Source organism: Marmota marmota, unplaced genomic scaffold, assembly GCF_001458135.2.
Source record: "Marmota marmota marmota unplaced genomic scaffold, marMar, whole genome shotgun sequence".
In the NCBI taxonomy this organism is placed as follows: domain Eukaryota; kingdom Metazoa; phylum Chordata; class Mammalia; order Rodentia; family Sciuridae; genus Marmota; species Marmota marmota.
In genome coordinates, this window is record NW_025999842.1 from 35,067,176 (window position 1) to 35,078,930 (window position 11,755).

Here is an 11,755-nt window from a genome sequence, read left to right on the forward strand (position 1 = left end):
CTGACTGGAGTGAAATGGAATTTCAGTGTGGCTTTGATAAAGGGATAAAGATGTTGAACATTTTTTATGTAATGGTTGGCCATTTGTACTTCTTTTTGAAATGTCTGTTTTGTTCATTTGCTGATTTATTGAATGTGTTGTTTGGGTGGGGGGTTGTTGTTCTTTGTGAGTCTGTGTGTGTGTGTTATTTTTAGTTCTTTATATTTTCTGGGTCTTAATTATCTGTCAGAAGTGTAGCTGCCAATGATATTCTCTCCTTCTGTCGGCTCTCTCTTCAGGCTGCTAATTGTTACCACTGCTGTGCATAAGCTTTTTATTTGATGCAACACCATTTGTCTATTTTTGCTTTTATTTCTTGAACTTTAGGATTCCTATTTAAGAAGTCATTGACAGTGCCTGCATGTTGGAATTTTTCACCTACACTTGATTGTGTTGTGTGTTTACCTGTATGTAACTCATGTATCCTTCACATACTGAATAATCTTTCATAACTATGACTCTTCCAGGACCTCAGAAGTTCAGTGCTTAAAATCTGCAAGTTTCTTGCAAAATCACTGAGTGAAGAAGATTTGGATTCTGTTGTGAGACAGGCTGAATTTCAAAACATGAAGTGTGATCCACTAGCAAATTATAAAAATATTATAAAATATAAAGTTGGAATTAGAAATGATGAGGGAAATTTCCTGCGCAAAGGTAATTCTCAGGGATTTATAGTAGCAAAAATATTGAGAGTTCTTTTGGGTCTTTGTAACCTATGAGAAAAAGTCAGTGCTTCCAATGTGTCTCTTCCAGTGATAATGATATTTGAGACCAGAGAAGATCAAGCATCCTAGCTGAAAGTAGGCCTGGAGTATTTTTCAGGGAACCTAGCTGTATTTTAGTATGCAGTCTGACAATTTAACTTGTTTAACAAATATTTCCTTCTTTTCTTATAGGTCACATGACCTACTCTTTTTAAATTTTGTTATTGTCTTATGTGAAAGCAATGGATATATTGAACCAGTAGAACAATAACCCTTTTTTCCTTTATTTCTCCTAAATATTCCAAGTAAACTTAATGCATGTTTTCTTAAGGGAGAGGATGTTTGGAATATTATTTCCTGAAAGTCAGAGTGCTTCCTCACAAAAAGTAGTGCAATATCTTCATAGTATTATCTGCTATGAATTTAATTTAATTACTTCAAAAATAATTAAGATCTCTATTTTGGTATAATATATTATATGCCAGGAGTTGTTAAGAATGGATATATTTCCCTCTTAAGTTCACAGTTTTTAATTTAAACTTTAACTTAGAACATTCTAAACCATAATTTGGCTTCTATTTTATTCATATTTTATTTTGTAACATTCATAATTTAATAATATTATGATAAATGTTGATTTGTAAGCAATTATTTAAATATTTTATATACATTAACTTGGATATTTAGTTTTTATATTCTTAAAATTAATCAACTTATTTATTCTAATTTGTTATATATGACAGCAGAATGCATTACAGTTCATATTCCAAATATAGAGCACAATTTTTCATACCTCGAGTGGAATACAAAGTATATTCACACCATTCATGTCTTCATACATGTACTTAGGGTAATGATGTCCATCTCATTCCACGATCTTTCCTACCCCCATGCCCCCTCCCTTTCTCTCCCACCCCTCTGCCCTATCTAGAATTTGTGTAATCCTTCCTTGCTCCCCCTCCCAACCCCACTATGAATCAGCCTCCTTAAAATCAGAGAAAACATTCAGCATTTGTTTTTGGGGGTTAGCTAACTTCACCTAGCATTACATTCTCCAACTCCATCCATTTACTTGCAAATGCCATGATTTTGTTCTCTTTTTTTTGCTGAGTAATATTCCATTGTGTAGACATACCACATTTTCTTTATCCATTGATCTACTGAAGGGCATCTCCGTTGGTTCCACAGTTTAGCTATTGTGAATTGTGCTGCTATAAATATTGATGGGGCTGTGTCCCTGTAGTATACTGTTTTTAAGTCCATTGAGTGTAGACTGAAGAGTGGGATAACTGGGTCAAAAGGTGGTTCCATTCCCAGTTTTCCAAGGAATCTCCATACTGTTTTCCAAATTGGCTGAACCAATTTGCAGTCCCACCAGCAATGTATAAGTGTGCCCTTTCTCCCACATCCTCACCCAACACTTATTGTTGTTTGTATGTATTCATTTTTTTAGAACCAAAAGAAGCTTTTAATGCTGAAAAATACAATAACTGAAATTTAAAATTTTTTTATTAGTTGCTCAAGACAATACAATGATCTTGACATATCATACATTTGATTCAAATGGGGTATGAATTCTTATTTTTCCACGTGTACAGATTGCAGGATCACATTGGTTATACAGCCACGTTTATACATACAGCCATACTAGTGTCTGTTGTATTCTGCTGCCCTTCCTATCCCCCCTCCCTCCCCTCCTCTCCCATCACCTCTCTCTACCCCCATCTACTGTGACACATTTCTCTCTCTTTTTTCGTTCCCCTCACACCATCATACATGTATTTTGTATAATAATGAGGGTCTCCTTCCATCTTCCGTGCAATTCCCCTTCTCCCTCCCATTCCCTCCCACCTCTCGTCCCTGTTTAGTGGTAATCTTCTTCTCATGCTCTTCCTCCCTACTCTGTTTTGAGTCACCCCCCTTATATCAAAGAAGACATTTGGCATTTGTTTTTTAGGGATTGGCTAACTTCACTTAGCATAATCTGCTCTAATGCCATCCATTTCCTTGCAAATGCCATGATTTTGTTATTTTTTAGTGCTGAGTAATATTCCAGTGTGTATAAATGCCACATTTTTTTAATCCATTCATCTATTGAAGGGCATCTAGGTTGGTTCCACAGTCTAGCTATTGTGAATTGTGCTGCTATGAACATTGATGTAGCTATGTCCCTGTAGTATGCTCTTTTAAGGTCTTTTGGGTATAGTCCAAGAAGAGAAATAGCTGGGTCAAATGGTGGTTCCATTCCCAGCTTTCCAAGGAATCTCCATACTGCTTTCCAAATTGGCTGAACCAATTTGCAGTCCCACCAGCAATGTACAAGTGTACCTTTTTCTCCACATCCTCACCAGCACTTGTTATTGTTTGACTTCATAATGGCTGCCATTCTTACTGGAGTGAGATGGTATCTTAGAGTGATCTTAATTTGTATTTCTCTGATTGATAGAGATGGTGAGCATATTTTTGTGTAATTGTTAATTGATTGTATATCCTCCTCTGAGAAGTGTCTGTTCAGATCCTTGCCCATTTGTTGATTGGGTTATTTGATTTCTTATTGTCTAATTTTTTTAGTTCTTTGTATACTCTGGAGATTAAAGCTCTATCTGAAGTGGGAGGGGTAAAAATTTGTTCCCAGGATGTAGGCCCCCTATTTACCTCTCATATTATTTCTCTTGCTGAGAAAAAAACTTTTTAGTTTGAATACGTCACATTTGTTGATTCTTGATTTTAACTCTTGTGCTATAGGTGTCCTATTAAGGAATTTGGAGCCCAACCCCACGAGGTGGAGATTAGGGCCAACTTTTTCTTCTATTAGACGCAGAGTCTCTGGTTTTATTCCTAGCTCCTGATCCATTTTGAGTTATCTTTTGTGCATGACGAGAGAAAGGGATTCAATTTCATTCTTGTTGCATATGTTCAGTTCTCCCAGCACCATTTGTTGAAGATGCTATCCTTTCTCCATTGCATGGTTTAGCACCTTTGTCTAATATAAGGTAGTTGTAATTTTGTGAATTGGTCTCTGCATCCTCTATTCTATACCATTGGTCTACCTGCCTGTTTTGGTACCAGTACCATGCTGTTTTTATTACTATTGCTCTGTAGTATAGTTTGAAGTCTGGTATCGCTATGCCACCTGTTTCACTCTTCCTGCTTAGAATTGCTTTTGCTATTCTGGGTCTCTTATTTTTCCATATGAATTTCATGATTGCTTTTTCTATTTCTGCGAGGAATGCCATTGGGATTTTGATTGGCATGGCATTAAACCTATAGAGTACTTTTGATAATATGGCCATTTTAATGATATTAATTCTTCCTATCCATCAACAAGGTATATCTTTCCATCTTCTAAGGTCTTCTTCTATTTCTCTCTTTAAGGTTCTGAAGTTTTCATTGTATAGGTCTTTAACCTCTTTTGTTAGGTTGATTCCCAAGTTGTTTTTTTTTTTTTGAGGATATTATAAATGGGGTGATTGTCCTCATTTCCATTTCAGAGGATTTGTCACTGATATACAGGAATGCCTTTGATGTATGGGTGTTGGTTATATATCATGCCACTTTGCTGAATTCATTTACTAGTTCTAGAAGTTTCCTGGTAGAACCTTTTGGGTCTGCTAGTTATAGGATCATGTCATGTGCAAATAGTGCTAATTTAAGTTCTTCTTTTCCTATCTTTATGCCTTTAATTTCTTTCATCTGTCTTATTGCTCTGGCCAGTGTTTCGAGAAATATGTTGAATAGAAGTGGTGAGAGAGGGCATCCCTGTCTTGTTCCAGATTTTAGAGGGAATGCCTTCATTTTTTCTCCATTTAGAATAATGCTTGCCTGAGGCTTAGCATCAACAGCTTTTACAATGTTGAGGTAAGTTCCTATTATCCCTAGTTTTTCTAGTGTTTTGAACATAAAGGGATATTGTATTTTGTCAAATGCTTTTTCTGTGTCTATCGAGATGATCATATGGTTCTTATCTTAAAGTCTATTGATGTGGTGAATTACATTTATTGATTTCCGTATATTGAACCAGCCTTGCATCCCAGGTATGAATTCTACTTGATCATAGTGCAAGATCTTTTTGAGATTTTTTTTTATCCAATTTGCCAGAATTTTATTGAGGATTTTTGCATCTAGGTTCATTAGAGATATTGGTCTGTAGTTTTCTTTCTTTGAAGTGTCTTTGTCTGTTTTTCCTAAACCAGGGTGATGTTGGCCTCATAGAATGAATTTGGAAGTACACCCTCTTTTTCTATTTCCTGAAATAGCTTGAAAAGTATTGGTATTAGTTCTTCTTTAAAAGTTTTGTAAAACTCTGCTGTATACCCATCCGGTCCTGGGCTTTTCTTGGTTGGTAGTCTTTTGTTGGCTTCTTCTATTTCCTCACTTCATATTGGTCTGTTTAAGTTGTTTATATCCTCCTGACTCAATCTGGGCAGATCATATGACTTAAGAAATTTATCGATTCCTTCACTATCTTCTATTTTATCAGAGTATAAGGTTTCAAAATAATTTCTAATTAATCTGTATTTCTGTAGTGTCTGTTGTGATATTGCCTTTTTCATCTCGTATGCTAGTAATTTGAGTTCTCTCTTCTTTGTTAGCATGGCTAAGGGTCTGTCAATCTTATTTATTTTTTCAAAGAACCAACTTTTAGTTTTGTCAATTGTTTCTTTTGTTTCAATTTCATTAATTTCAGTTCTGATTTTAATTATTTCCTGCCTTTTACTACATTTGCTGTTGTTTTGTTCTTCTTTTTCTAGGGTTTTGAGATGAAGTGTGAGATCATTTATTTGTTGTTTTTTTCTTTTTTTAAGGAATGAACTCCAAGCAATGAATTTTCCTCTTAGAACTATTTTCCTTGTGTCCCATAGATTCTGATATGTTGTGTCTGTGTTTTCATTTATCTCTAAGAATTTTTTAATTTCCTCCTTGATGTCTTCTGTAACCCATTGATCATTCAGTAACATATTGTTCATTCTCCAAGTGATATAGGATTTTTCCTTCCTTCTTTTATCGTTGATTTCCAGTTTCATTCCATTATGATCAGATAAGATCCTAGAACAACATATTTCAAATGCTTAAAGATAATGGGTGCCAACCAAGAATATTGTATCCAGCAAAATTAAGCTTCAGGTTTGACAATGAAATAAAAACCTTCCATGATAAACAAAAGATGCAGGAAGCAATCCCTGTAAGGCGGCTCTCCCTCCTCAGTCGGGTGACTCTCCAATCCTGGTCATTAGGCTTGCTCCTGGTCTCTAGCCCCCTTGCTTCTCCTGCCAGCCAGGCCCTACTTGGGGCAGTTCTCCACAGATCTAGCTACACACACTCTGGGACTGCAGTTTCCTGGATGCCCTGCTCTCTTGAACGACTAGGCACTCTCTCTGTTTGCCATTCACCCAGACCTCATGGTTTTGGAGTGTGAAAGTTGTGAACCAGCAGCCTATTCTGTCGGATTCCCTCCAATAGTCAGGCCCCTGCCAGCTGGTGAGAAAGGTTTCCGTTTTCGCTGCTGGTGGGAGTGGGAGTTGGAGGTCAGGTGCCTTTTCTGTTTCCCTTGGCTCTGATAATTATGCCCACAGAGAGCTGGGGAGAGATTTTTTTGAGTTTTCCCAGCTGTATGGAGGGGGGGGACTGAGGGTCACACACCTGTTGTCACTGAATTCGCTGCCATGCGATCTGATCCGCCGAACTCTGATGATGTCAATTCTCTGATATGGTGGTCGCTGGTTTCCTTGCAGGGTGTTCGGTGGGCAGGATGGGTCTGGGCCATTTCTCTCCTAAGTCCCAGCTTCAGATCTTGGTCTGGTGGCCTGTGGAGGCATGGTTGGCAGCTCCTCACAGGATCCCAAGTTCCATTTCTCTGCTCCCATACCTCCACGATCGGGGTGGCTCAGAATCTCAGCCACCCTGAAGCCTCTGAGATGTTCAAATGCTTCCCTTAGGTTTCATTGTAGCCCAACTTCACTGAATGTTCCTGATAAGACAGCATCCAGCCATTCTGAACTCCCTTACTGTAAGCACAGCGGTGCAGGTCATGGTAGTGCTACCTCCCTATCTGCCACCATGTTGCTAGTCTCCTGTATGTATTCTTAATAGCTGCCATTCTGACTGGAATGAGATGAAATCTAAGAGAAGTTTTGATTTGCATTTCTCTAATCGCTAGCGATGATGAACATTTTTTCATATATTTGTCGATTGGTTGTATATCCTCTTCTGAGAAGTGTCTGTTCAGTTCCTTGTCCCATTTATTGATTAGGTTGCTTTGGGGGCTTAAGTTTTTTGGGTTCTTTATATCTCCTAGATATTGGTGCTCTATCTGATGTATGTGTGGTAAAAAATTTGCTCCCATTGTGTAGACTTTCTCTTCACCCCACTGATTGTTTCTTTTGCTGAGAAAAATCTTTTCAGTTTGAATCCATCTAATTTATTGATTCTTGATTTTATTTTGTGTGCTTTACAAGTCTTGTTAAGGAATGATTTGGGCCTACTTTTTCTTCTATTAGTTGCAGGGTCTCTGGTTTAATTCCTACATCCTTGATCTACTTTGAGTTGAGTTTTGTGCATGGTGACAAATGAGGGCTTAATTTCATTTTGCTGCATATGGATTTCCAGTTTTCCCAGCACAATTTGTTGAAGAGGCTATCTTTTCTCCAATATATGATTTTGGTGCCTTTATCTAGTATGAGATAACTATGTTAATGTGGGTTTGTCTTTGTGTCCTCTATTTTGAACCATTGGTCTACAAGTCTATTTTGGTACCAATGCCATGCTATTTTTGTTACTATTGCTCTGTGGTATAATGTAAGGTCTGATATAATGATGTCACCTGCTTCACTCTTCTTGCTAAGGATTGCTTTGGCTATTCTGGGTCTCTTATTTTTCCAGATGAATTTCATGATTGCTTTTTCTATTGCTATGAGGAATGCCATTGGGATTTTGATTGGGATTGCATTAAGTCTGCGTAGTGCTTTTGGAAGTATGGTCATTTAGACAATAATAATTCTGCCTATCCAAGAACAAGGAAGATCTTTCCATCTTCTAAAGTCTTCTTTAATTTCTTTCTTTAGAGTTCTGTAGTTTTCATTGTAGAGGTCTTTCACCTCTTTTGTTAAGTTGATTCCAAAGTTTTTTGCCTTTTTTTTTAGGCTATTGTAAATGTCATTTCTCTTTCAGAGGATTTATCACTGATGTTCAGAAATGCCTTTCACTTATTGTTGTTTGTATGTATTCTTAATAGCTGCCATTCTGACTGAAATGAGATGAAATCTAAGAGAAGTTTTGATTTGCATTTCTGCTACTTTACTGAATTCATTAGTTCAACAAGTTTCTGGTGGAATTGTTCGGATCCTCTATGTAGAGAATCATGTCATTGGCAAATAGTGATATTTTGAGTTCTTACTTTCCTACTCGCATCCCTTTAATTTTATCTAATTATCTGGCTAGAGTTTCAAGGGCTGTGTTGAATAGAAGTGGTAAAAAAGGGCATCCCTGTCTTGTTCCTGTTTTTAGAGGGAATGCTTTCAATTTTTCTCCATTTAGAATGATGTTGGCCTTGGGCTTAGCATAGATAACTTTTACAATTTTGAGACATGTTCCTGTTATCATGTTTTGAACATGAAGGGGTGCTATATTTTGTTGAGTGCTTTTTCTGCACCTATTGAGATTATCATCTTTTCTTATCTTTAAGTCTATTGATGTGATGAATTACATTTATTGATTTCCATATGTTGAACCAACCTTTCATCCCTGGGATGAACCACATTTGATCAGGGTGCACTATCTTTTTAATATATTTCTGTATTTGATTTTCCAGAATTTTATTGAGAGTTTTTGCATCTATATTCATTAGAGATATTGATCTGAAGTTTTCTTTCCTTGATGTGTCTTTGTCTCATTTTGGAATCAGGGTGATATTGGCCTCATTGAATGAGTTTGGAACTGTTCCCTCTTTTTCTATTTCATGGAATAATTTGAGGAGTATTGGTATTAGTTCTTTGAAGGTCTTATAGAATTTAGTGGTGAATACATATGGTCCTGGATATTGATTTTTTTTTAAATCATGGTCTTTTTCTCTTGTGATGAAAAAATTATCAGCTCTCACTCCTCATTCCTACAATAAAAGAGATACAATGCAATTCTCATGTCCATAATAGCTTGCTATCCATTCCACATGTCAACAATTTATACAAGCATATCTGGAAGGTAAAGAGGCCAAGTTACTATTTTTTATTTAAAAAATGGTATAATAATGTTGCTGCCTATGCAACATTTCTTCCATTTTCCAAACATCCCAGTGAGAGGATTGGGAAAAGACAAGCAAACACAAATATAGAGAAAGCAAGACCCAGTGGATCAACTAAATTCCTAATAAGAGAGAGTCTGACACTGAAATTTGTGAGCACAACAGTCTAATTAGAGTTTATCAACTTGTGCCCGTATCTCTTCTACCTCTGGGCACCTGGTGTTTGAACTCAAAGCCAGGAACCAATAAATGCTGTGAGCTGCACAGAATCCCCTTTGAACAGAGCATCACCAGTGACTAAGCAATTTCTATTGGTGCTTTTCCACCAAGAGTTCTCAGAAGGGCATACTTCTGCCTTGGGATAATTCAAAGAAACCTGTAATTCATTCACCACTCCTTACATAATAATGGTTTTTATCTTCTATCAAGCTAAACTGCAATAGTGGTAGGTCTGTAGCCTAAGTGACATTGACTTCTTTAGTTGATGATCATTGGGTTTCCATTTTTATAATGTAAAAATGAAGAAATATGTATCTTCTAGGTTTTCATTGAAAATCATATTACATTAGATAATTGTAACTTGCTAAGTATGATGTCTGTCATATAGTCAAAATATTTTTTAAAATCCTAATATATTCATATCTTTTAGATTTTTTTCTTCCTAAAGAATGGATAAGATTAAGTGGTGAAAGTCTAATATGGGGAACTGAAATTTAAATTTACTGAACTGTTGTGTTCCTAAGGGTCTTTTTAGATTCATTCCTAAGGAATGATAAGGTATCCAACCCCATGGAGAAATTAAAAATTTATCTTGGATTGGAGAAGATATTATGATGGATTGGGATAACCTTTGCCATGAGAGTGTTCCTTATTCATAAGTGTTCTCTTTATGTGTTTATTCTATTAGGTACCATTGGAGATTGGAAACATCATTTGACTGTGGCACAGAATGAAAGATTTGATAGAATATTCAAGAGGAATATGAGAGATTTTCCACTGAAGTTCATCTGGGATATAAATGAGGAGTAGAATTGTAACCAAGTATAAAATAATTATATAAAAATGTATTAATCAGAGAGTGAAATTTAACTTATACACTAACTTTATACCTATCATTTAATTATTAATTCTAAAGCTATTGAATAGAATGAGTAAACTATGCTTAGATTAGTTGCCATTAATTTGATGAATGCTTTGACATATCAAAGCTTAAATTGATTTGGGAGGTAGACTACCTGGATCACCTGCTTGAAAACAGGAAAATAGAAAGCATAAAACGTGACTTGTTTCTGAAAGTCTTCAGGGAGTATTTGATAGTGTGTATTTTGTCTTTATCTATAATGAAGTTAAGGATCAACTAAACATTAACAAGTCTATCTCCCACCCACATCCCACGTGGGCAGTAGAAATGGGTTTCCTCAGTGGAATGGGCTGGCTCTGGAATAAAGGCTAAGGAAAATAGATTGATGAAAAAGAAAACACAGAACACAGGAAATATTTTTTAAAGAGGAAGGACAGGATGGGCTAACCCATCATACCCTTCAAGCTTCCACACTAAAAAGAGCAAAATGGAACTCTTGATTGCTTTATTTATATTGGGGAACTTCAAAGGCTTTCCATGGAATGTTCTTTGCTGAAAAAAGTACAAGATGGGCTATACAGTTTCTAATGGATTATGCTCATTTGCAGAGCTACTGAGGGATCTTCCTAGTAGACTGGAGATAAAGATCATGTGCCTTGGGCAATCTATAGGTTGGTGGAGTCACAGATAGTTTACAGATAGGAAAAACTGAAATCTCCCTGGCTTTCATACCGAGTGAAGACCTGCAAGTAATACATGGGTGGCTTCCTGCATCTATTGTTCTTGCAATTAAGCTTCAATTCTTTGGTTTCAAAAGTTTTGTGGGGTCTAGGGTTGTGGCTCAGTGGTAGAGCACTTGTCTCAAATATGTGAGGCACTAGATTTGATCCCCAGCACCCCATACAAATAAATAAAGGTATTGTGTCCACATACATCTAAAAATATTTGTTTTTAAAAAAATTTTGTGAATATTGAAATGTAATAGTAAGCAGAATATTTGAAGAAGTCATGCTGCAATCCATGCAGCAACAACAAAGGTTCTCAAGTAAGGGCAATGGGAGACAAAGAAAAACACAAAGAGTTTTTTAAACAAAGCTGGGGCCAGGTGGGACACTGCCCTCTGATGGAGGAACTAGCTCAGAACTAGCTCAGCATGTTTATTTTATCAGGTCTCATTATCAGGAAGTTAAACCACAGAAGTTCTGTAATTGTTCAAGGCTTTTGAGTTATTAAATGGCTTCTGTGTGCACTAAAACATCACAGAGCTAGAAACATTTTTGTAACTATCCTGCTGTACCCAGAATACTTATTTCACTGGAACATCTGATAACTATTAGTGTCAGAGCAAGATATCAAAGCCGTGCACATCCTTGCCTTTTGGCAAGGAGTGTTTCCCAGGTCTGACTTTTGCCACAGGAACAGCCAATAACCAGGGCTCATCCACTCCTCAAAGTGGACTAGTTATTTACTGGTTCAGCCATTATGTATTTGTATGAAAACAAAGGTTATAACCATAGTGTGTCATTCATTAAATCTATGCAACATAAAATTTAATAAATATTTAAGATAAAATTACTTTAAATACCTAGAAAACTACTGGTGAGTATGTTTATAATTCTCAAAATGAGAAAAACATAAAGCATAAAAGCAGTAAAAGAAACCAAAAAGGAAAAGATTAATGAATTTAAAATCATA

General features: G+C 36.3%; 1 protein-coding gene across 4 annotated transcripts in view; it reads left to right on the forward strand.

The window, feature by feature from the left end:
- Positions 1-10,605, forward strand: part of LOC107154837 (amine sulfotransferase-like) — a 45,670-nt gene extending 35,065 nt beyond the window's left edge. For all 4 annotated transcript variants that reach the window (XM_048792601.1, XM_048792557.1, XM_048792636.1 and 1 more), the window contains 2 exons: positions 507-693; positions 9,887-10,605. In XM_048792601.1, the coding sequence (XP_048648558.1) occupies positions 507-693; positions 9,887-10,008 (309 nt within the window). In that variant the 3' untranslated portion in view covers positions 10,009-10,605. The remainder of the gene's footprint in view (positions 1-506; positions 694-9,886) is intronic.
- Positions 10,606-11,755: the final 1,150 nt, after the last annotated feature.